The 27,233-nt window shown below is 41.4% G+C and overlaps 1 protein-coding gene across 1 annotated transcript in view; it reads right to left on the bottom strand.

The window, feature by feature from the left end:
* Nucleotides 1–563: 563 nt before the first annotated feature.
* LOC136852635 (uncharacterized) overlaps nucleotides 564–27,233 on the bottom strand; it is a 76,008-nt gene continuing 49,338 nt past the window's right edge. Inside the window, exon 2 of the mRNA XM_067127567.1 lies at nucleotides 564–6,626. Coding sequence (XP_066983668.1) covers nucleotides 3,119–6,364 — 3,246 coding nt within the window. The 5' untranslated portion in view covers nucleotides 6,365–6,626 and the 3' untranslated portion in view covers nucleotides 564–3,118. The remainder of the gene's footprint in view (nucleotides 6,627–27,233) is intronic.

The raw sequence follows: 27,233 nt of genomic DNA, 5'->3' as shown, positions 1-27,233 counted from the left end.
TTTTGAAAAACAAGAATAATACTTAAGGGAGGAAAAATTCAATGATGAGATAAATACAGAGAGAAGCAAAAGAACAAAGTATGAACATGAAAACAAAGAACAGCTGAGCGTAATTAGTCAAAGACCACACAACCAAATAAGGAACAAAATAAAATAAAATAAGAATGGCTAAAGGAAAAAATAAATTAATGAAATTATTTATTTCCAAATTTCAGTTAATGCGGAGAATTCTTGTGGCTATTATTGTCATCAACCTGACAAGTAAAAGAATGAAACTAGCTGTTTATTACCACTACAGAGTCAAAGATGTACATACGCACAATCACTTAATGGTTGATTTTCTATCTATTGTTCTTATGTAGTGTTCACAACTCCAGAAACTAAGCATCTGGAAATTTGACTCAACGAATTATGGCTAATCATGACTCATGGGTTTGTTATGGAGCTAATGTACAACTATAGAAGCTGCAAAACAGCTGAGGTAAATCAAATACAGTATTGTTAATCACTACTGTGTACATTGTCATCCCTACTGTGTACATTGTCATTTCTAACGCAAACCCTCATCGCCGCTGCCTTCTCCTTGTCACCCTCACACACATAGGGTTTTATTTATGCGGCGATGGGCCCACTTCCCTATGTTCAGGTGACAGATCTCAGGCAAAAATGGTACAAGGGGAAAGAAAAAAGTTTAACATCTACAAAATAATTTCAAAATTTGTTTCACTTCAAGTCACTGTCTTATATGGGGCAAAAATTTGAAATGTACTACAGTGCTACCCCGCTTTTTTGCGCATCACTTTTTCGCACTTCATTTTGTCACGGATTTTTGTGGAACGCATTACTCACTTTTCCGAGGGGAAACTCACTAATTTGCAGATTTTGTAGTATACTATAAATTATTTTTATCATAAAAATCTGTATTTGGTCACCAACACAATATGAAAATATGATTTGGTCACAAACACAATATGAAAATATAGAGTAATTAGTGAATAAACAGTGTTGTGCCACGAAAAAAGCGCATTATTAGTTATAATTTTAATAATTTTTACCACTATACGTATAAAGAAAACGGGATGACTTCATTACTATGATAGAAAACGGCAATGCTTATGTATTACAGGGCTAACTTGATTAGTTGTCAAATGTTCTGCAAGACAGGCTTATTTAATTCATATTAAAGATTTATTTAAATTTGCATTAATATATTTAAAAATTAGTACATCATTGTTATAAGCATTTTTGGGGCATATGTACATAAGAGTAACAGCTGTAAAAGGGTACCATACTAATCTAAGGTGACTTAGGGTGTTTTGGGAAGATGGTTTGGGGTGTATTTTTGTTTGAATTGATGTCAAATTGTTTTGGTATGATAATTTAAGGTATACAGTATTTTTGTTTGAACTACTAAATTAGGCAGTGAATTTTTATAATAATCAGTTATAAGCATTATAGTTTGAGGGGTACAGGGTATTTAGGCAGTGAACTTTTAAGATAGACAATTATGAGCATTTTAGTTTAAAGGGTACAGGATATTTGGCAGTTATAAGCATTTTTAAAGGGGATTTTGCATTCCCGCGGTGGGTTCTGGAACCTATCCCCGCAAAAAAGTGAGGGAGCACTGTGCTTCAGAACGCATCATTACTCAAGTGTCCTTTCATAAGTATAAGCACCTAATGCTATATAAAGGGTTAAAACCGAAAATAATAAAACAAATACTCTGGTGCATCATGTACATAAATGCTTCCTCATTACAGAACATGAACTGTAAAATTTAAAATTCTGGATATGCTTGTACATAATTACAATGCCTTTCCTTATATACAATGAAGAGAGTAATCTAATCATACACATAACTGCATATTCAAAGGTGCTCAGTTTTCAAACATACATCACCTTAAGTTTACCATCTAAATACTCAGCTTAATCCAAAAGTGGTTTCACTATTCTCCAAAGGATCAGCCTAGTTTCAAAGAGGAAAAACACCAAGAAATTTATTGAACAACAGTTCAATTACTAAGTTCTTATCATACCTGAACATTTGTGACATTTGTGACTCAAGGATAGCAAACATGAAGTAAAAGTTGATAAAGTCTGATTTTAAAATATCTTGACAGCACATTACTGAATTACCCATGGACACTTAGTTCATCTGACAAAGGATATACCAAGTAAGTCGCTTTGATAGGTTCTTAAATTTCTATTTTCAAAGTTTTCAACAATCATGCCAGGGACCACAATTTGGTCTCAATGGCTGGTAATATTGTTTCGGTGGGAGTCTGTCTTTGGGACCCACAATGAGGAACCATTTTATCAAAGACCACTCTACCTCCAAGCCAAGTATTCTTTAAAATACTTATACTTGGTATGCAATGTTAAGAGAATTGTTTTTAGTTTTTTATTTTTATAACCACAGAGTATACATGACTATAAATTTCAGTAGCTAAATATCTTTCATATAACAGGATGCAGAACTGAAATATTTTCATAGGTTTTGGGTAAAAAAAAAGGGGAATAATCTATGTAGCAAAAATTACTTGTTTTTATACCATACTGAGTTAATCTGGAATTACCCTACTTGTGTAAATTTATTTTTGTGAAATTTCTATTTGAATAAGTTTACAACAGTACTTATGGTGGACACAAGTGCATGCTGCATATTTAAATATTATATGCAAACTATAAATGGCCTTTATTTCACCATTAACTAAGCATATTCAAATGCCAGTCAATCAACAAGTAATTAAAAAAACACACACACACCAGTAAAAATCAATGCTGCATATAGCTTGACACGGTTCAGACATAATCTCACAATACAAAGCCTCATCGTAACAAAAATACTTTCAAGGCTACAAGTAGTTAAATCACTCTGACTAGTTCCAATACTTAATAATTTAGGCATAAATAAAAATAAGTCTGTTTAGGACATGGAACCAAGTTTATCATGAAAATAACATCATGCTTAATCAATGAATGTCATGGCTCTCCAGAATTAAAAATATAAAAACTGTCATTTTCTTAATCAAATTCACTCGGGCCTCATAATGACTCCTGACTAGGTCACACAAGCTGTGGTTGCAAATGATCTCTTAAATTAAGATATTTCTTTAAATCATGGATCATCTAAACTGCGACTTACTTCACGGCACTTCAATACTAATTGTTCAAGAGTTTCAACTATCTGTGGCAAAAGTTCTTGCTGGACATTTGGATGACCAATATATGAGTTCAACTGGCCAAGGTTATCGTATGCAGCATTTAATAAGGACTTTTCCTGCTTCACTTTAATTTCTAAAGGATCTTCATATAAAACTACTTCCTGCTTCTCTTCAGGAACAACAACAGAATGTGAATCAAGTGAGCAAATTATAATAATGTTACTTTTACCAGAATGAACTTTATGAATGTGTTCACACAAACCCGAATTATCTCCACACGAACACTTATACATATGTGAACATAAGTTTCCACAAGGAAGGTCTTGACACTCAGCAGTACAGAAATCTTCCAAACACTCATCTCTGAGTTTGGTGACCTGAAAGGATTTACTTCGATCGCCCTGACAAACAACTTTCCATCTGCCGTCTGACTCTGAAACATCTGCATCTGCAATGTCCAAACTTTTGGCATGATTTCCAATCTGTGGAACAGTGCTCTTTGCATTATGACTTGATTCCTCTTGGCTCAGTCTCTGTTCGTTGTCTGTTTCTTCAATCCTCAGAAGAAGTAACAATAGATCATCAATCCTCTTCTTGGCTTTTGTCTTGGTAAAGAAGACTTCCAATGTATCATGAAATCCTTTGCAGTACATATCAGCAACAGAATTGCAACTGGACAAGTCTCTAAGACACAATGCCCATAATTCTGGCTGACTAACAATATTCGACTGGAAATATTCCACAAACTTTGGGTGAATGTTTTCATACTTCAATTTGAAATTTCCCATGAGTTTACTCAAGCTATGCTCATCTCTTTCCTGCATCATAGCAGTGAGGTTGTTCATCACTTCCTTTTGGGAATCACTGTCTACCATGCTGTCAACTTTCTTTTTCCAAGTCCTCTTTATATGCCACTGACACACAACATGCACACTGACATAACCAAAGACTGCAAGAAAAGCTTCCCATCCACTGAAGTCTGCATCAGTCATAACACCGTGAACAGAGAGGTTAGGACAGCGCTCTTTTACGCTGTAGAAGAAATACCTAATTATCTCTTCAGTCCTGCAGTTGCTGATAAAATAAGCAACAGGAACACCTTTCCTACTGGCATCATGAATAATGAGTGAAAGTAAATAAAACCCATGTCTCCCACTAAAATATGTTGTGTCAATACAAAGAAAGCAGTTTGTGGCAGAATTCAAACACTTAAACTGTGCCTCTGTCTGTAATGCAATGAAAAATATATCTGATTGTGAAGGAAAGTATTTGTTACAATTCCCAATTACAATAGTACAGTACTGAGGCTTATAGAGCATGACAGGATTGAATTCTTTCTTCTCCCATTCTTTGACTAACAGAAATACTGAATTGGCATCATCTTTGTCCAGCCTAAAAGAAGAAAGGTACTCATGCTTAATAGTGTTTAGAGTGCGAAGAGATATTAACTGCCCTTTCACAACCTCACCCCCTACCTTTTCCCGAAAAACAGCCTTGTTTCTAAGTTCATCCTGAACTTGTTTTGGAGATGCACCAACCGAAAACCGACTCTTAATGTAATCTAAACTTTTACGTGCTATTGGATGGAACTGAGTATTCTCAAACTTCAGTTCATGATTATGAGAATAGAAATACTTGACAGTTACTTCACCCTGATACTTTGTGACAAACATGCGAGACGGGCAAGTAGATCCAGTCTTTATGGTACCCTTCTTGTATCTCCTACCAGTCAACCTTGGGGGTTCATCTTTTCTCCTGTGAGACTTATTAGATCCATCATTCTGGCATATATAAATAGAATACAAGCCATTTTTTGTTTGGCAATCCCCACGATGCTTTGTGAAGTAAGTAAAATGTGTTATTTCTTCTTTTTCCTTCCAAACATGAAACTCATCCACTGAAGCAAACTTCAAGTTCTTTACTCCAATGCAAGCAGAATGCATTACCTCCATATGTCTTATCATCTGGGACACATGATAAAATTTTACTTGGCAATTGGGAAAAATGCAGCTCCTTTTAGTGCATGAGTTTTCAATACCACAATGCTCCTTATGGCGTTTCACTGAAGTCTTATATTTTGATGAATATCCACAGTTTTCACACTGAAAGAAAAGTCCTTTCGTAGGATCCACCTTCTTCAGGATCTGAGACTTGTGTGATGTATCAGCACTAACACTACTGGATTCTTTATGAGACTGAGGCGTGTGGTCTTTGTCTACAATATCCCCTTCACCCGAACTCTTAACAGATAACCCGTCCTGGACACTTATTACTATACTCTTATGACCAAACAATGCAGTTTCATCTAAATCACCTTCTTCCAGTTCTTGCCAACCTTCTATCACTGGTTCACTTTTACAGACCCCACTATCTATTGACACTACTGCTGTCAAATCCTCATGTCCTGAAGGACTAAGATTCTCACTGAGCTGTGGGGGTTCAACTTTAATTCTGCAAATTCTGTTTCCTATTTTTTCTGAGCCTCTTCCACCAGAGGAACTGTTTTTAACTGTAACAACTTTGTTTGTAACTGCATCACTAGATGCTGAAATTCTGACTCGTTTCTTTTTAGGGCCTCGATGATGATCCGAGGATAGTCTTTTGCCTGCTGTATGATGCCCTTCACCAAGGTTATTTTCAGCATTTTCATAAACAATAAATTCTAACTTTGAAGAATCTTTGTTAGTCTTCTCCCCAACAGAAACTGTTCTTACATTACCTGGTGTGTAGATTGCTGTACGTTTACCAGCTTGATTTCCAGTGGACCGTTTCCCTGGTGAAAAGACAACTTTTTCTTTGTTATTCTGAAGGGTTGATTCCACCTTTGGTTCTTTCACAATTCTTACAGATGATCTTTTTTCTTGATTATGAGAAGCTCCTGAACTTGCAGAAGCGAGTTGCACCAGCATTCCATCTTGTACCACATACACAGCTCCACAAGATTTTGTTCCACCTGAACCTGTACTTCTAGGAATATTCTTTGGCACTGGTAAACTACAATTCTTATCTGTCCCCTTCACTGTATCTTGTTTAGCAGACCATGACAATTTGGACCCTCTTTCATCTCCACATTCATTCCTTTGTGATATCAAATTGTCTCCATGACTGGACATAGCAGCTTTAACAATGATTTTTGAATTGCTGGTATTACCACCCAAACTGGCTCTTGATAAGCCATCACTGACAGTTGACCCCTCCATGGTCAATGAGTTAAAAATGTTTATCTGGCTAAAACAGTTTTAACATTCAAATCCTACATTTAACTATAAAACTTTGAGTGTAAGGGACCAAACCAAGTTACAGTATATTAGGATTACAAAAAAGATCACAACTTGAGAACATTACCAGAGTAAAAGCTTCATCAACTTCTCTTTGATAGTACTGTACATGGATAATACTGTCAGTCCATTTTTCCCTTGAAGTCTGCTGCAATGAGTTCTTACAGAAAGTTTATAATATGGCCTGAAAATAGAAAAAATTTTAATAAATACAGTTTCAGCAACATTTGATGTATTACTGTATCAAAAATCCAAGTTTAAGAACATTATTCTTAATTTGCAAAGTACTATCATATATAAATTTTCATGATAAAGTTCATTATTTGGATACCTACCTACTGTTAAAGTTAGCTTGTATCTCTGCGCCGATAGGCGAGTCGGCATTCAAACAAAAGATTGAATGGCTGCCCGGATGACTGTCTAGTACACCTGTTCTCCACTAGGTGTGTTTCGAATGTTTTAGCTCTTCTCTAAATTCTCCTTGACAGCCCACTAAGTTGTGGGGAGGCTGGGTGGGGTCTACTTTGACAATAGGTAAATATCCACATAATAAATTTTATTATAAAAATAACAATTTTTAAAGTAAATTGTATTTTTCCTAACTATACAAACCCGAGGTCCTTTACATTAGGAGATACTTTCAGGCGTAGGCTGGAAACGGCCGTTAAACTCTTGAACAAGGTGGTTAGGCAGTAACTACCTCCAGGTAGGCGGGGATACCCGCCTGCCCGGATGTAAACATTCCAGTTTGCCTTTCGGCCCAGGTACAGATTGAGGGGTGGCATGAGGTGGGCATAATTGTAAAGGACCTCGGGTTTGTATAGTTAGGAAAAATACAATTTACTTTAAAAATTGTTATTTGTTCCGACACAATATACAAACCCTCGGTCCTTTACATTAGGAGACTCACTTATTGGAGGGAGGAATCTGAGAAAGTCTCTCTGAACTGACTGGAGTTCACCACCTTGTCTTCCCTTCCTGGTCGTGAGAGCGAGGAAGGAAAAACTGCCTCTGACAAAAGATCGGGTTGTAAGAAACGCAGGATCAGTTGTCAGACTTCTGGGTCCCTTTGCATGAAAGAGGAAACGTCAGTTCATGCAAAGTAGGCTGGGAAGAATTTGACGTCGGATGACAATAAGGCAAATACAAGCATTGGGTTGTCTCATAGTCATGGTCTCCTTCCTCCCCTTGCAAGAGGAAGGAGTGGGGTTGCTTCTATTAACCTTAACGGAAATAGAACGGAGCTCCTGTTATGCGCTTATCTGCCTCGATCGCCCGGTCCAGCTTGTAACGGCATTTCCGCTCCCTGCCCGTGGGAAGAGAGCCAGGATGGGGAGAAAGAAGAGAGGCCAGTCACTCAACCTCCATTCTCCCCATCACAGCCGTACAACATAGGCGAGATGCAATCCTGTCCCGTTAAGGGAGCTGGATAAGCTACACAACTTGTTGAGCAGCCACCACAGGACCCAAGGAAAAAGTGTCCAAGGACTTGTGTGCAACATCCCAGAGGTAGAAGGAGGTGAAGGTAGTCTGTTGGGACCACACACCCGCCTTCAGCTCCTGTGGTACCGACATATTCTTCCGAATGCGAGGGATGGACCAAGCCATCGACTTTGTGAGCTCGGGTGAAAGGTACCGGTATCGTTGTCATCAGCTGCCAAGTACCTCCTTGATCGCTTCATTTAAGTCAGGAGGAAGATGTGCCCTTAGACACTTCTTCCTTGGGAGAGACAGTACTGGCGAAAACGTTGACGACATCCAGGTTAGGAATGTCGAACCTTTCGGAAAGTACCACAGCTCCCAATAGGACAAAGTAACGAATGATCTGGATCATCGATACAAAGTCCAAGGAGGAGGGGGAACAAGAAGGACTCGAACCCAACAGTCGATGCCAATGGATTTGAGTCCACCTACGACATCCGAGAAGGATGATCCCCACCCTGTTCTTCCATCTTCTACGCCAAGGCCAGGGTAACATGAGAGATGGACCTAAGAGGGCATATCTCTATCCGACGACTCGTAGGGGGCGAGTGCAGAGCACGGACAGGAACCCTAACGAGAGTCGCATGCCACCCAGGAAACATTCCTGGGACAGCATGACTGAAGAAGCTTCTCGTCCGTAGCTAACTCTCGACTAAGGAGACGAAGGCTACTTCAGATAAAAGACTAGGTCGCAAGGGCCTACATTCTTCAAAACTGAAAGGGAGAGAAGCAGCCCTCGGCGGAGAAGACGAGGAAGTCCAGACTTGACAAGCGACTCTGACCCGGGAAGAAGTTCCGACAACGACACCACCAGCGAAGACGGATCCAGTCCCTGGGACAGTGTTGCAGAGGACTTCAAGGGATATCCAGCTATATCTGTTGCCGCTCAGCGAGAAAGCCTGTGCTTGCAAGGAAAGCTGGAAAGTCTCCCAGTCCTGAACCCACAGGGATGTACTGCCTCAAGAACCGCTTCTTGTGTAGCTGCACAGGAGGATGGGTCAAGCGGAATTCTTCTCGATGCCTCGGCAATCAGTTCGGAAAGAGGGAAGTCTTTAAGTATTTGTCTGTAACTCGGGTGAGCAATGTTTGTGAACCCCAGCTAAACGGACAAATACGGAGGGAAAAAACGTTGATATCGAAGTTTTCACCAAAAGACAGCATGCCTCAACAGAGCGGCCCCTGGTCTGGTATGAGGGAGCGAGAAAACACTACTGACTTGTGTGCAGGGAGGCAACAGAAGGACGGTAGGGATTTCTCAGTCCAGCAGTCTCTGTATGAGTCTTCATGAAAAAGAGTGAGCAGCATGTTCTGTCCCGATCACTCAAACCCGAGGCCAGGCTTGCCTACCAATACATCCCCACCAGGGATGCATCTGGTTAATTGAGCTGTCGAGTGTGCAATAGAACAACACTCGAGTACCTTCAAATGTCGAGATAAAGCAGGGGGAAAAAACGATTGCCTCCTGTTTGTCGACAAAAGTCACTACTGTGGTTTTATTGTTCAATGAAACCAGTGAGTACCGCAAAACCCATCCTGGATTCTCGGACGGCCAAAAGGCTGCCCTGAGCCCAGGACGGTGACGGGAAGGTACTAATCATCTCGGTCGCACAAATTCAAGACAAGGTCTTTACCAGTGTGCGCCTATTCCTCAACCTGTGAATCTGTGAGTAGACACAAGATTTGAGGGAAATATGAAGGCATATTCGAAGGTTCCTATAATCAAGCATTAGCCTAACTCTTTCCTCATACCTCGAAGAGGAAAGAAGCGGCAAAAGGAAGCAGACTTCCATTTTCGACCATGGGGAAGCTTCTGCAAGATGACAGGGAACCGAGACAATTAGCTCTAGCCGGCTGGCATTTCCCGAATCGGGAGCACGGGAGAGGCGATGGAAAGAATTGCCAAGACCTAAGGGAAATAGATACTTCTCCTGAAGGAATCCATTCCCAGGTCTCGGCAATGTTGCTGCCAGCTCCAGAGACTCGATAAGCATCATTTTGTCCAGGCATCAGCAGTTGCAATCTTCTTCTGAAGCCTAGGACTTCTTAGCTAAGGAGTTGAGGTGGGCTGGCTTGAACCCAAGGTCGAGTTGAAATGATAAGACCCAAAATTCTTGGCCATTGTCCAAAGGACAAGGCAGTGCCCTGGTGGGAACCTTGATTACCAGGGTATCTGGCAAATCTCTGAAAGAGAAAGGCAGAACCAAGTAAAGGTTCGTTCCCAAGGGTCGAGCCAACTCGGGACTTACGAAACTGGAGATCCGAATTGGGACAAAGTCCTTCTTCTTAGCACCAGAATTGCCCAAAAACTGTGGTCAGCAAGACCCTCCGAGGCAAGAAGAATTCATATTCTGCCGAGGCAGGGGTGGAAGTTTGGTGTTTCGACCTGAATTAACTCCATCGAAGAAAAGAATCCATCAGGTCGAGAACGTTTCTCGGAAGACAGGACTGCGGCGGTCCCTGACATTCTCGGCCCCTCAGAAACTGCAAGGGTTGCAAGTGATGAAGGTTATTCATTGGGGGAGCCGCGGTCCTGTCCCAGGGATCCTCGCGCCGGCTAATCAGCGAAGTTCCCCGAGAACACGGGGGCGATCGTACTTGAAGAGGAAGACCCTCGCTGTTCCGATGCGTGAAACCCCTGTACTTCTCCCCTTGGAGGGAGACCTTGACAGATCCCATGAAACCCTTCTCAGCTACCTGGTTATAATACGAGAGAATCGGGGGACCGATACCCAAAGCACGCCAGGCAGCCGAACTCCGAAAGAAAATTTCGTCGGAGCTCTCTCTCTGTCCGTCTCGCTCCTCTCGGAACAACCGAAAGGAGAGGAGAACAGGTGAGGAGAAAAGAGTAGCCCTACCTGTCCTGCCAGAATGATAAGCAGGAGAGGCGGACCGTGAGCAATAATCAACCGAAGGAGATTACTGCCACACGGGGAAAGAAGAGCACCTATGCCGTGGCAAAGTGCTTTCCTGGGAAGAGCAAAAAATTCACTCGAGCATACACGAGAACCCGAATCGAAAAAACCGAGTAGGGCGAGCCGAGCCGAGCCGATCACAGAACGCGATCCAGCTGGTCGGTATGCGGCAGACTGGGAGGCAGGCGAGATGGGGCGAAGCCGAAACGAGCCAAGCCAGTCTGGCAAGCCGAGTCAAGTCGAGCCGAGCCAGTCTGGCAAGCCATGTCGAAGTCGAGCCGAGCCAGTCTGGCAAGCCAAGTCGAGCCGAGCCAGAGCCAGACTCATAACTGGGCAGGCCAGACTCGTCTGCTGTGAACAATTGCTAGTTTCCCGAACTCTAAACTCCTTCGAGGCGAAACCGAGGCCAAGGCCCTCGAGAAGAAGGCTCATAGGGGAATTCTGTGTCTGCTATCTTGCATGCTCGAACCCTAAAGTTCGAGACACAAGAACGAAGCCCCTGAGCAACCAAAGCAGCTGGCGGGCAGAATCGAGACACCTGGCGTCCGCGGTACACCGACACCTGGGTGTCGGCGACCAGACACCTGGGTGTCTCGGCAACCAGACACCTGGGTGTCCCGGCAACCAGACACAAGGGCGTCCCGGCAACCAGACACCTGGGTGTCTACCTGGGCGCCCCGGCAACCAGACACCTGGGTGTCTCGGCAACCAGACACCTGGGTGTCTACCTGGGCCCCGGCAACCAGACACCTGGGTGTCTCGCAACCAGACACCTGGGTGTCTCGACACTTTCTCTCGCCCTATGCCTCTCAGAAGGAGAGCGCCGTGATTCATAGAATTCGAGCTACCCACGAGACTTCCGAAAATCGGGAGCGGCTGCTTTGTTACCTAATAGATTAAAAGAGCAAGCACAGAACCAGTCTTAGATGCAGACTTCCAAGACTGGCAACGAGGAATGGCCTCGAGAGGCCGTGCTCTCGCGGCCCCAAACGCAAGATCCCACAGGAAAATGCGATCGGCCAACTTGTCTTCGGAAGAGTGTCAGTCCCTTGGAAGTCCCGCAGGACTCCCAAAGTGAATCTCTTCCTTGCTTCTTCTGGTGTTCGAACCGAGAGGTTCGAGACACCAGGCTGGGAACCCGACCGAGCACTGGCAAACACTCGGGAGCGCTTGCGGTGCTGGCAGGAAGAGGAACCGAGACACCTGGGTGCCTCGGCCCTTTTTCTCGCACTGCTCCCGAACTGGGCCCAGGAAAATCTCTCCAGACCAGATCGGGATACTCGATATTCCATAGAATCTCGAGCACTCGAAGCGGCTCGCTGAACCAGCGCCGGCAGCCCCCCATCTTAGAGGCGGAACCTCTAAGACTCGGGAACGGGAACGCAAACTGAGGTCTGCGCGCTCGCGCTTTCAAACACAAAACCCACGGCTATGCGAATCGGTTCCCTAACCCGAAGGTCGGAAGAGCCAACAAGAGACCCACTGCCTCCTCGGAAGGAGGCAGTCCCTAAATGTCCAAGGGCATCAAGGGAAGAAGCAGCATCCTTCCTTCGGCCGATGAAGGTCTGCCGATTCTCGGGACCTCCAGGACCTCGGGAGAGGAAGGGAAGACGCAGCAGAAGACGAAATCGAAGATAAGATGAAGAAGACGGCGGCTACTTCCACAGGACAGCTTCCTTCATCTCCACTCCCACATCTTCTACAGGATGGTCGACACGAAACATCGTAACCTCCAGGGTAGTCCGGCAGGAACACAACGGACGCAGGAGAAGTATGATCAGGACAGCCGATGCAGGAGCTACAGCAGCAGATCGGAGGGCAGGAGCTACTGCAACGGCCAGGAAAATCACCTCAACAGGACCACTTCCTAAATCTTCACGCCGACATCTTCTACAGGATGGCGGACATCGTAACCTCTGGGGCAGCTAGCAGGAACGCACGGAAGCGGACCCGGGCACGACCGCCAGGAGCAGCAGGAATGATCAGGACAGCCGATGCAGGAGCTACGGCAAAGGTTCGAGAGCAGGAGCTATGCAACGGCCAGGAACGCCACTTCCACAAGGCGACTTCCTTCCCTTCACGCCCACGTCTTCTACAGGATGGCAGCAGGCAGGAACACAACGGAAGTGGCCCCGGCACGACCACTAGGAGAAGAAGCGGGCACGATCAGGACATTCGATGCAGGAGCTCGAGCTGTTCGGAAGGCAGGAGCTAATGCAACAGACAGAGTGTCATTGAAAGTCACCAGCATCGACAGGAGCGATCAGGGCGGCTGCGGCAGGAGACCAGGAGAGCAGCCCGAGACTGTCGAGAGTTGACACGAGCAAAACACAGGGAACAGCAGGAGCAGATAGACCACAGATACGCAGGAAGCATTGCAACAGCATACATGAAAACCAGCAATGACAGCGATCGAACTACATCAGCGGGAACAGAGTCAGAGCGATCCCGACGTGGTAATATGTCATCTAATCAGGTATTGTGGTCGATCCCGAAGCAACACTGAATGAAAGTCGGGACTGCTTCATGCAAGATATTCTTGATATATGATATCCAGCCAACTACTGCTGTCTCTGCAATGCTCACTGTCAACCTGAAAGAAAAACAAATATGATTAGTAGAGGGAGGCTCCTCCCGCTACAAGGGGAACAGCCCTACGCAGCGTTAGGAGTTACTCTAGACGAGGTTGCTCGCTCCCTCCCCCCTTCCCCGTGTCTTCACCCGACGAGCGAGCGAAGAGGGCGAAGGAGAGAGAAGGAAGAACCTACGGGAAGAGAAAAAAGGACAGAGGGGAGGCCACCAAGGGCGCCGTGGAAGCGGAACTTATCGACGACGCCCGTAACCTCCCACTCAGCCCGCAAATCTCTAAGCGCAGGCGGAGACAAACACTCAGCAAAATTAGGAAGAAATTAGTGATTCCCCTTACACACGGAGGGCGGAAGCCCAAGAAGGGACTAATCTTACGTCCCGATGGATGTAGGGGAAGTGAAGAAAAAGCGTCCCAAACTAATCCCGAAGTACAGGGGCGCCTCCAGTATTACGTAAAGGGCCGCTGGAGAGAAGCATTACCACTTGGCTACGCTACTCCAGCTATGCCCTTGGCCGTCAAACCCCAGACACAGGGAGGGAACGACGGCTTACACAAGGTTATCACAAATCGTGGGTTTGTATTACCAAATATCAAACACACGCAATATATAAACAAAAATACAGAAAGATCCCACCGTAAGAGCTTAACGACAGTCAGCAGAGAGAACGAGATATACGTCAGCAACAGCTGACGGCCGAAAGCAAACTGGAATGTTTACATCCGGGCAGGCGGGTATCCCCGCCTACCTGGAGGTAGTTACTGCCTAACCACCTTGTTCAAGAGTTTAACGGCCGTTTCCAGCCTACGCCTGAAAGTATCTCCTAATGTAAAGGACCGAGGGTTTGTATATTGTGTCGGAACAAATTTATATTATTTACGATGAATCTTACCTACTGTTAAAGTTACCCGATTCCCCACACTGAGAAGAGGGTGGTGGGTAGTGCAGCTAGACAAAATCCGCTCAGCCAATCGAGCTAAAGGTTTCTTGCATGAAACCCAAAATATTCTTACCTAATCTGGAATCCTTTCTGGATCTTACTACCACCAGAAGTTGGATTCCTTTCAGGGAGCAAGGCTCTCATACATGTGCAGCGAAGAGCAGCCTTGTGGAGAAAACTGCTTCAATTCGGTCAGAGTGAAACAGAAGCAGCATGAGGGGACCCCTGTGCCTAGGTCCAAAAGCCCTATAAAACGACAGTCACTAAAATTAATACCTTTATGATATAAATGTACGCTCCTATACAATACATGTACCTTAATGCTCCCCAAGATATTAAAACCCAGGATTTAAAACAAAAAGCCTAAAGGATTGCTCTTTCTTCGGTTCAGGAAAAGACTACCCGCTACTAGTAGCAGGCTTTACAGTTTTCAAACACGATTCTGGATACTTAAGGCAGTGAGCGGGCAAAACCAAACTGCACTTCTACTGTGCCACATTAAACCCATCCTCAAGTGACAAATTATCATAACACTAAACGAAGTCACAAAACCTCTCACATTATGAATGTTTACCTTCAATAAAGGCAAAAGTAATAGAGCTAGTTCTCATGCACTAGCCTGATCAAATACATCACAGAGAATCTCATGTTCTTTGATAAAGATGTTCTAGGTTTCTAAACCACAAAACAAAAAGTTAACTTTGCCTTTTCCAGGCTTAACCTTTGACAAAGACATTCTAGGTTTTCTAAAATCACAAAATAAAAAGTTAACTTTACCTCCTCCAGGCTTAACCATTGACAAAGACAGCTAGGTTTTTTAAAACAAGAAAACAAAATGTTAACTTTGCCTCTTCCAGGCTTAATCTTTGGCAAAGACATCTAGGTTTTCTGAAACCACAAAACAAGAGGTTAATTTTGCCTCCTCCAAGCTTAACCTTTGACAAAGATGTTCTACATAATAAGTTTTAATTGCCCCAAAAGGACAGAAAGTGTTTCCTCTTCTTCCCCACCAAAGAGGTTAATTGGAATTCTTACAGTTCTCTTAAAAACTTTGCCTTATCATTCTCAGCGCTCCAGCAAAAAAGTAAAATAGCATTCCCTTTACAACAGCCTTAAAGAGTGCTTGCAATAAATTTACCCTTTTAACTGCTGACAGTGCTAAATAAGAGAAGGCTTCATAGTACAGTCAAACCTAGTTTTTGTATGCCCTACTTATAGTACGATTCATTTTCATCAACTTTTTTCGTGGATAATTTGTCTGGGGTTTCGTACATCCATCAGCTCATCAGACATCATACAACTGGAAATACTCCATCCTGAGCCCACCGCATGACTCGGCCACTTTCAAACACCAAACAAAGCATCCCATGCGTTCTCATGACCCAGTCTGCCTTTGTTTCTCATTGAGTGAGCATCACCCCATGCGAACATCCGCATCAACCCACGCATTCACTGTTTTTTGTGCTTTTTGACTGAGTGCAACTGTTAAATAAGCCACCATGGGGACAAATAAAGTTCCGAGTGCCACCCTTTCGGTAAAGAAGATGAGAAACATGACTGAATTTAAGAAAGAACTTGTAGCAAAGTATGAAAGTGGCATACAAGTGGCTGATCTTGCCAGGATGTACAGGAAGTCCATATCAACGATCAGTTCCATCCTAGCAAAGAAAAAAGAAATCAAGGAAGCTGATTTTACAAAAGGGGGTAATTAACCCTTAAGGGGAGCGCACGCTTACATAGAAATAATGCTCCGATTTTTATGGAATTTTTATATGTTATACATATATATAAGGTGATGTTCCAGGAAAAATTTGAGAGTGATCGGATAATTATTTTGGATTTTATTAAAAAAATAAATAAATAAAAAAATTAAAAATGATTCACCTCCTTCATTTTTAGAGCTATTGCAATGCGGCTTCATACACAGAAAGTATATCACAGTATGAAAAAAATAATGGGAAGAGTTTTTCTACTTTTCCTTTTTTTTTTTTTTTGGATGGGGGCTTAGGGGATTTTCCCCCAAATTTGTATAATTTGATTATCACCGGTTCCTCGTCAACCTAAGAAAAATCTAGCCCCAAACAAATATTCGTCTTTCTTTCCTCTTTCCAATGGTATATTTAACTTTAAAATTGACCTAAAAATAAAAATGTAGTTTGCGTTTGAAGTGCAAAAAAGTGAAAACTGAGAAAAACAACCGTAAAGATCAACAAGTGGTTTTTTTTGGCACTCGTGGAAAAAACTTACCTTAGAGCATTATTTTTGTTGATTTCTGGCTCCAGGTCACCCCCTTCCTCTATAAAAATGGGTATTATTCGCCGAGGCGAGGGTATCATCAAGTACCACCTGACTCATTGTTGCCTTGTTTGAAACTAAGAAACTAGAAGTTTAGTAGCTACCAGGCTGATACTCTTGACTCATTTTCAGTCGTTTTTTTCACTTGTTTGGTCTTTTGGTCTTTGGAGTTTGATTTTCAAGCCTTTTTGTCTCTCGAATGAAGAACTTCTTCTATACTTTCACTTGTGCCAAACAGATGTGTTAGCAAGTTGAATTTCTCATAGCCAAAGTTGTGTTCAATTTCCTCAATATTTATCTCACTCAATTGATGGTGCTGAGATTTTCCATTGCTAATTCGCTTTGCTGGGGCACTAACTGTAAACCTACACGATTGGCACTTAATTAAAATATCAGTATCCCATCTATTGGCAGAGAATTCGACCTGAACTTTACCCCTGCAATTTCCTACCTTGCACCTAATACCCAACACTATTTTATCTAACCGAGATTTGATATAATGAACTTGTCATCATATACTCCCTTTTCATCATCCTTTATTCATTTCATCAACTGTGAGCGTATTTTTGAAGGTGAAAGTATATAGATTGTATTTAGAGTTACTGGATGTAAAAAAAAGACAGCAAAAACACCGCAAATAGCGAAAAAATTGCTCAGAGTAAAAAGTGTCCCACCACCCGCTTTCAATGTATGGTGGCAACCCTGTCTCCTACCACGCATTCACCAAGGAACAAGCCATTGTTGTTGCCAGACACTGCCAGACGTAGGAGATAAGGTGATATAAAAATCAAAATAATGAATAAATTAGGCGAATAAAGGAAAAAATTACAATAGTCATTAGGAGCCAAACGTCAGCCCTACCTCACCGTGTGGGGGGCGAAGGCCCAAAACCCCATCAATTTTAATATTTCGAAAAAATGCTTTGGTCACGTGATAACGAAGGTGTTGCTCATGTCTTACGGCCATTTAACCATTTTTTTTAAATTTCAAAAATATTCATAAAAAATATGAGTGCGCTCCCCTTAAACGCCAAGCCTCTATTTACAAAATCGTCTCCCGTATGCCGGCAGCGTTCGGGAGTTAGCGCCGAAGCGGAAAAATTTTTTTTTTTTAAAATCACAGCACGCTTAGTTTTTAAGATTAAGAGTTCATTTTTGGCTCCTTTTTTTTGTCATTGCCTGAAGTTTAGTATGCAACCATCAGAAATGAAAAAAATATAATTATCATATATAAATATTGAAGTATATGACAGCGCAAAAAAAATTTTCATGTATAATTTTATACAAATCGCGGTGAGCAAAACGGTTAAAGCTTACGGGTTATTTTTTTTTTCTTTGTATTGTACACTAAATTGCGATGATTTTGGTATATAACAAATTGTAAAACAATCAAAGCAACACAGAGAAAACAATATCACAAAATGATGCATGAATTCGTAACGTGCGGACGTAAAAAAATATTTTTTTCAAAAATTCACCATAAATCGAAATATTGTGCTAGAGACTTCCCGTTTGTTGAAAAATGAAGCTAATTGATTGAATATTACTAGACTGTAAGTGTTTTAGCTTACAATTGCAGTTTTCGACCATTTCGGTCGAGTTAACGTTGACCGAAAGTAGAATTTTTTCTATTTATCGTGATTTATATGAAAATATTTCAAAACTGATAAAAGCTACAACCATGAGTTATTTTCTGTTGTATTGTACATGAAATTGCGCACATTTTCATATATAAAACTTTATGTAACGACTAATATAAAACGGTGCAAACATTACGACAACGTGACGAAAGAATTTCTGAGATGTTCGGCTGAGTTACCGCACGGACGTAAGGAAAATGTTTTTTTCAAAAATTCACCATAAATCGAAATATTGTGCTAGAGACTCCCAATTTATTGCAAAATGAAGGTAAATGATTGAATATTACTAGAATGTAAGAGTTTTAGCTTACAATTGCGTTTTTTCGACCATTTCGGTCGAGTTAAAGTTGACCGAAGGTTGAAATTTTGGCAGTTATCGTGATTTATGTGAAAATATTTCAAAACTGATAAAAGCTACAACCATGAGCTATTTTCTGTTGTATTCTACATGAAATTGCACACATTTTCATATATAAAAGTTTATGTAACAACTAATGTAAAACGATGCAAACATTATGACAACGTGACGAAAGAATTTCTGAGATGTTCGGCCGAGTTACCGCGCACAGACGTAAGGAAAAAGTTTTTTTTTTCAGAAATTCACCATAAATTGAAATATTGTGCTACAGACTTCCAGTTTGTTGCAAAATGAAGGTACATGATTGAATATTACTAGAATGTAAGAGTTTTAGCTTATAATTGCGTTTTTTTACCATTTCGGTCGAGTTAAAGTTGACCGAAGGTTGAAATTTTGGCAGTTATCGTGATTTATATGAAAATATTTCAAAACTGATAAAAGCTACAACCATGAGTTATTTTCTGTTGTATTCTACATGAAATTGCACACATTTCCATATATAAAACTTTATGTAACGACTAATATAAAACGGTGCAAACATTATGACAACGTGACGAAAGAATTTCTGGTGCGGACGTAAGGAAAAAGTTTTTTCAAAAATTCACCATAAATCGAAATATTGTGCTAGAGACTTCCAATTGGTTGCAAAATGAAGGTAAATGATTGAATATTACTAGAATGTAAGAGTTTTAGCTTACAATTGCGTTTTTTTACCATTTCGGTCGAGTCAAAGTTGACCGAAGGTTGAAATTTTGGCAGTTATTGTGGTTTATATGAAAATATTTCCAAACTGGTAAAAGCTACAACCATGGGTTGTATGTTGCTGTATTTTACATGAAATTGCGCACCTTTTCATATATAAAACTTTATGTAACGGCTAATATAAAACAGTGCAAAACTTACAACAAAATGACGAAAGAATTTCTGAAATTTTCGGCCGAGTTATCGCGCGGGCGTAAGGAAAAGGTTTTTTTTTAAAATTCACCATATATCGAAATATTGTGCTAGAGACTTCCAATTTGTTGCAAAATGAAGGTAAATGATTGAATATTACTAGAATGTAAGAGTTTTAGCTTACAAGTGCGTTTTTCGACCATTTTGGTCGAGTCAAAGTTTACCGAAGGTTGAAATTTTTTGTAGTCGACGTATGGTACGTCCACTCGGCACCCAACAGACAATTTTAGTCGACGTATGATACGTCCAGTCGGCGTTTAAGGGTTAAGAAAGCCAGGCAGCTGCAGACAATGATAGAGGCATGGGACGATTCTGAGGCATGAGCCACAAATTTTTCCAATGGCCTTAATGAAACAGAGATTGCAAATAGCTGAAGATGTTGAGAGGTTGCTGTTGGTGCGGATCAATGAAAAACAGTTAGCAGGGTATAGTGTTCTGGAGGCGCTAATTTGTGAAAAGGCAAGGCTGTTGCATGCGAATCTCGTTAAAAAAATGCCTACAAGGAGTGCTGCTGTTAGTGTATCTAAGACCAACAGAGACGGGTTCAACAAATTCAAAAAGCTAACTGGCATACACAGTGTGGTAAGGCATGGGAAGGCTGCAAGTTCCGACAAACATTGGGTCAAAGAATTCATTGAGGAATTCAAGGAATATGTAGAGGCTCAATTGTGACAAAACAGGCCTCTTTTGGAAAAAAAAAAACCCAAAGAGGACCTACATCACACAGGAGGAAAATGCACTGCCAGGACACAAGCCTATGAAGGAAAGGCTAACTCCCTTGTTCTGTGGAAACACCAGTGGGGATTTAAAAGTGAAGCCTTTACTGGTGTATCACTCAGAAACTCCCCGAGTGTTCAAGAAAAACAATCTTATCAAGAGTAAATTGTGTGTGATCTGGAGGGCTAACAAAAAGGCATGGGTCACGAAGCAAATTTTCATTGAAGCGTTAGTTTGAGTATGAAGAAATACCTCCTGGAAAATCAATTGCCACTCAAGTGCCTCCTGGTAATGGACAACTCTCCTGCTCATCCTCCAGCCTTGGAAGACCAGTTATTGGAGGAGTTTAGTTTCATCACAGTGAAGTTCTTGGCCCCCCTAACACCATTCCTCTCATCCAGCCCATGGACCAGCAGATCATTTCAAACTTCAAAAAACTCTACACCATAGCACTGTTTCAAAGGTTCTTTGAAGTGGCCTCACACACTGACTTGACCCTAAGAGAGCTCTGGAAGAATCACTTCAGTATCTTCAATTTCATAAGCCTTCTAGATAAGGCTTGACAGGGAGTGACTTCCAGGACAATGAACTCTGCTTGCAAAAAATTGTGGCCAGAATGTGTCCTCGAGAAGGATTTTGAAGGGTTTGAGCCCGATGCCCCTACACCTGTTGTGGAATCTGTTGTGTCTTTGGGGAAGTCCATGGGGTTGGATGTGAGAGGCCAGGATGTGGAAGAGTTGGTGGACGACCACAGGGAAGAGCTAACCACTGAAGCGCTGCAAGACCTTCAACTGGAACAGCAACAGATGGAAGATGAGGAATCAGAGGAGGAGGAGGAAGTGAGAGGGGATAATGTGCCTTCTTCAGTGATTAAGGACATGTGTGCAGAGTGGAGTGATTTACAAAGTTTTGTGGAGAAATATCATCCTAACAATGCTGTTGCAAGCTGTGTCTGCAACATGTTCAATGACAATGCCTTGTACCATTTTAGGCAAATCTTAAAGAGACGCCAGAAACAGATGTCTCTGGCCGGTTTTGTTGTGCAACAGGGATCCAGTGACTCTCAAGCTGGTCCTAGCACCAGTAAAAAACCAAGAGGGGAAGTAACCATCGATGGTGCCAGTAATACACTAAGAGGGGAAACCCCAGATGGGGTCTTGAGACCTGAAGTCCTATGGAGGGGGATTCCCCTTCCAAACAATCTCTCCTCCTTCCCCCTCTCCCCTCCTCTCCATCTTCCATACGCTAACAAGAGTCTTCAATAAAGGTAAGAGTGATATTAAATCTTCATTTATCCATTTCATTAGTCACTTATATTTATTTCTCATTGTTTTCTGTATGTAAAACTATATTTATTCTCTATAAAATGTATTTTTTGTTAAAATTTTTAGGTGTCTGAAACAGATTAATTGGATTTACATTATTCCTTATGAGAATTATTGCTTCCATTTTCATACAATTCGGACTTCGTCAAACTTTCTCGAATGGATTACGTATGAAATCTGAGGTTCCACTGTAAATACTTGAATGGAACTCATTCCAAAGACTAAAAAAGAACCTCCAGATAAAATTTAGACCTGCATCTAAATTCCAGAGACACTGATACTGAGGTGAAGGGGCTTCAATCTCAGCTGATCTCAGTACCTTAAGGTGCTGATCATCAGCCAGATCTAAGAGCACATGATGCAATACCAAGGAAAGTATGGAACAATAACCTTGAAAGTAGACAGCAAAAAAGGCTTACTGTATCTAATAAAGCAGAGAAACTTTGATGTCTACAAGGTTCCAGGTGCTAAAAATTCCTCTAGAACGGCACCTTAAGCAGTACACAAACCACTGCTTCTAACACAAGGACACGGTTGTTTTCCACCTGATTAAGGATAGAACCCATGATACTTTGAAAATCCCCTTATTGGGAGGAGGCAGTCGAGTATCTCCAAGCTGTTAAGTGTGAGATGCTAAAGTTACTGGAAGTGCATGGAATTCTGTAGTTTGAGTCGATTTCCCCTTAATGGAAGAATAAGAGACATCTACCACGAGAGCTAGAAAATTCGAAAATCATTTGCTCTGAGGCTATTAAGGCTACTTTCACACGGTGTGTTGTTGCTGCAGATAGATACTTTCGCCGCACTGCAGAAACTGCGGTGGTTTTTTAAATGTTACCTCCCACAGCTGCGTTATCCAGAATCAACAACATTCGCAACTTGTTTAATATTCATTCTAAGGTAGGCATCCACATAAAGTTTATGTATTTTCCAAGTATATTTCTTAATATGTGCTTTTATAAAAGTTGAATAGGATAATAATTGACACTCGGTAATTTCACCATCAAATATTCTATTTATTTAACAAGAGTAGATTACACACTTATCAGTATTACACCTTTATTGTGCATTGTTATACAATTGCTATTTATACTGTAATACAAATCTGAAAGTGATGAAAGTAAAATACTGAGACTAAGGCAGTGTTGTAAAATCTAGATTGTACACCTTTGTCACAGATGAACACTGCGAGTTTGATGGGCTTCCATTGCTTACTTGCCCTCTTTGATCCTCATGGATTTCTTCGGTGTTCGGTGATGGCTGTCTGAAATGAGAACTTGGTTCCTGGGAAAGAGTAGGAGATTGTCTTGTCTTGAATGGGAACCTGGTGTTGCAGAAATCACAGGAGAAGGTTGGCTGGAACAAGAACTGGACACTGAAGAATGTACAGGTGAAGGTTGTCTGCAATGACATCCTGGTGTTGCAAACTTCCCTCCATGCAGATACAGTATAGCCAAATTCCGACTTTTGTAGTCTTTGAGACTTCTATCTCATAACACTGGTTTCATCTCCACTAAAGACATAAGGAGATCTATGTCGATTTCACGTTTCATTATAACAAGACGTACCAACAATGAAGCATGGACATCTACTAGAGAGTAGTTCAGCACGCCGCTAAGTGTGTATGATATGCAAGATGTGAAGACGTGTATTGAAAATGATGGTCCACTGGCCACAGCATCCATCTGCATCGATGCATAAGCCTGGTGGTACCACGCACATGTTTTGCGGCGACGCACAGGCAAAACCATGCGCAAGCAAGATGTGAACGACTCCATAAGATGTACAGTATAAGTCGACTGCATAGTGTGAAAGGGGCCTAAGGCTCTACAGGAGTCACTAAGCAATTCTTGAACTTGAAATTTGCTCAATACTTCCTTAGAGTAGATAGAGGGGAGCGCCTATGAATCTGAAACAGGACAAACTTAAAGAAACACATCCACTGCTCAAGCCTGAGGGGCCTCAAAGAAGTAGTAATCAACTGGTTGTTCCAGTTCATCTGCATGCTAATAGTAATCAACTGGTTGTTCCGGTTCATCTGCATGCTAATAAGTATACATCTGAGCTCGGCTCTAGTCCCATAGCAACTGTCAAACTTTCGGATGTAATGGCCACTCTTTACGTAGCTTTGTTCTTTCTGAATCCCTAATCGCCAAAAACACTGTCCTGCAGAATGACTATCAAACCAATACATTGTTGTTCATTTCACTTAAAGAAGCAAACTTTCCACTATGACTTTGTTTCTGACCAGGGATAAACCTGCTAGGCATCTTCGATTTTCTTTTCGGTGCCCTGACTTCTAGTAAATTTTACCAGGTGTAGTGACCATTGTGTGTTGTATGATCGTGTAATGACACTAGTCAAAATCCTTGGTTTCATGTTACACGACAGGGAAAAAACAAAACCTGGACATAGGTTTAAGAATAAAATGGTCAACTCTTGGTTACAGAGTCCCTCCTACAACATCTGGCGACAACGATGGTCCTGGATTACTTGGAAATTAATGAACATTAGCTGTAAATCATAATCTCTTATGCTGAGACTGTACTGTAATTGAGCATGATTATTCTGACAAAATCTCCAGTGAGGCCATGTTTCCTAAAAAAGAAAGCCCTTACTACTTAGGAAGCTTCCTTCGGGGCTAAAATTCTTCAAGAAGCAAGTGTCTATTCGTCTTCTCACAGAGAAGCCTGCAAATTTCAAATATCATCCCCACATTACTAAATAAGAATGAGGAGGAGTTAGGGAAGTCGACTGAAAATCATAATGCACAGAGAATGGGCCAAGCGAAGCAACAGATCTTTGGCCTTTGGAATACTGTTGACAGAGTTGGCCAACTTAACCAATGACTCAGTAGAAGAGATTTCTTGCTCCTAAAAACAACACCATCCACCTATGGGCAACAAATTCCCTGTGAATACTTATAGAGGAGCTATACATGAGCACAAACAAAGCACCTTGAACAGCAATACCTCGTCTGTAAATACTGTACACCTCAAAAGAACTTGCATGACTGAGGATGTACTGACATGAGAAAATTGTCTCCTGCACATCCACCAAAACATCTGGTCGTTCTTTTTGAAAGTCACTAAAACCATGCTGGAAAGATGGGGGACAGACATGTAAAGTTATTCAGTCTCAATGTGTCCAACAATGACCCCCAATCTCCAGTTGCTTATGGAGCTACGAAAGAGTCAAAGGTAAAATCCCAGTGAATTACCATCTGGTCCATTTCATTCTCTCTTATTTACAACCTCCTACTAAAGAATGAGAGACTTGCTGGAGAAGATAAAGGAACAGCTATAGGAGACTAAACCAGTGGAGGGTAACCTAAAAGGAATCATAACTCTCCTTCACTGCCTCCACCACGAGTGAGGGCACAGACACCTTACCTCTTATAGGGGAATGCAAAAATGATCACACACTCTGGGGAGACCCGGACCAGTTCCCTAACCAATTCAGACAAACCTTGTACAGTACTGACCAAAATATGGTTTACATCCTGTTCTAAATTCTAAATACGCTTTTCCTGAACCAAAAGGGGAGAGGAAGGCGGAGCTAAAGAGGAAGCCTCAGTACTAACTAAAGCATTAGCAAAAGGAAAAACCTAGACTGAGTAGTATGGATAACTACAGATGAAGGCCCTAGAGAAGGGGGAGAGATGACAGGTTGATAACCTGACCTAATTGCTTTTGCAATTTATTTGCTTCCCTTCTCTTCTTATACTAATGAACTTAAGTAGAAAGTCCTTCGAAAACCCCTACTTCCTCACATCTATTCTAAAGTTCACACTGTATACCATTGCAGCTAGCGAAAACAGTGTGTACCTCCTAAATAAATCAACATCCTGCTAACACAGTAATCATTCCTACAGTACCTGATCTTCTTAGCCTTGATTCCAGTGGAGGTATCCTAGGAAAAATAAATGTACAGTACTATGATAGCAGCAAACACCCATGAAACATCAACAAGTGCCTATACACATTGGCAGCAAGGAGAATTCTGGCAAGAGCGAAAATATTTGAAAACACCTGGTGGAGAACAGGTGTACTAGACAGTTATCCGGGCAGCCATTCGATATAAGCTAACTTTAACAGTAGGTAAGATTCATTCCCTATAATATAAGTATCAAATGTTAATGAAATGGCAATTAAATGAGAGTATAGGTTTCAGCCCTCATGGAATCTGCACTCACATCCAAGATACTTAGAATTCCAGGCACAGAGCATTACAGACAATGCCCAGCAAGAAAACTTGTTTTCTCCCATTCAAAAGTCAGTGTTTACTGTAATTGAGCATGATTATTCTGACAAAATCTCCAGTGAGGCCATGTTTCCTAAAAAAGAAAGCCCTTACCACTTACATGAAAACTAACTAAAACAAATGCTGACAGCCTTGGAGATATAATTGTAATGGCCTTCTGAATTTATATTCAATTGATCCTATGGTGGGAGGTCGTCATGTTTTGTCTTGCCCTAAAAAATGGGCAGGTGGGGGCACCTTCATCTCACTGTCTTTATCCTCATAAAGCATCCCTTAACTTCTAAGAATAGATATCTGGAGCTTTCTTTTATTACATCTTCTACCAATGAGAAGAATTTCTTCCCCATTTATTATACTGTACATACAACACTTACCTACACTAGCTGGAATGGAAATTATGACTTTGCTATCAAGTTCCAATCTACATCCTGTCCTGTTGACTTAATAACCTTGACTCAACAGAGGAAGTCCAGCATCTCTACACAAAAATGTTTAATGATTATTTGGGCATGAGTATATCCGACCTACAGCAAATAAGCAGGATGTTTTGAAACAAATATAATTCTTTTTACATAAAATTAATTTTTTTTATATAACACTAAATACTTTACAGAAGAAACAAATTGTCTTTCCAATCCCTTCAGGCAGCTCTTAGTTCAGGCTAATCAGACAGTGACCAGTTATCACCAGCAGGGGTCATTAGGGGCTGGATGCAAATTCAGAAATGTTGAAATGTAAACTTTTCTTCTCGAACATGTGTGGAGATTGCTGTTACCACTGACGTAGGTTATTGTAAAGCAATGAGTTTGTATGTAAAAAAAATTTATTTCATTAATTAAAAAAATGTTATTTTCATAATAAAATTAAGTTTCATATATACCTCCCAAGTAATTACATAGCTATAGTTTCAACTCACATGGCAGCTTAAATTTTGAAATTCGCAGTAGCGCTTCTTTTGTTCTGTGTAGGTTACTAGCTGCGCCCACTTTCAGGGAACAAGAGGAACAACATAGCAAAGAGCTTCAATTTGTTTATGTCCTTATGTCCATGCGAGCGGAGGAGGGAGGGCTCCAATTCTGTAATTACTTGGTAAGTATATATAAAACTTTATTTTATTACAAAAATGACATTTTAATGATAAAATAAAGTTTGTTCATACTTACCTGGCAGATATATATATAGCTGTATTCTCCGAAGTCCGACAGAATTTCAAAATTCGCGGCACACGCAGTGGCCGGGCAGGTGGTTAGTACCCATTCCTGCCGCTGGGAGGCGGGTATCAGGAACCATTCCCATTTTCTATTCAGATTTTCTAACG

Source organism: Macrobrachium rosenbergii, chromosome 25, assembly GCF_040412425.1.
Source record: "Macrobrachium rosenbergii isolate ZJJX-2024 chromosome 25, ASM4041242v1, whole genome shotgun sequence".
Taxonomy (NCBI): Eukaryota; Metazoa; Arthropoda; class Malacostraca; order Decapoda; family Palaemonidae; genus Macrobrachium; species Macrobrachium rosenbergii.
Note: the sequence above shows the minus strand (reverse complement) of the source record. Positions and strands in the feature narration are given on the sequence as shown.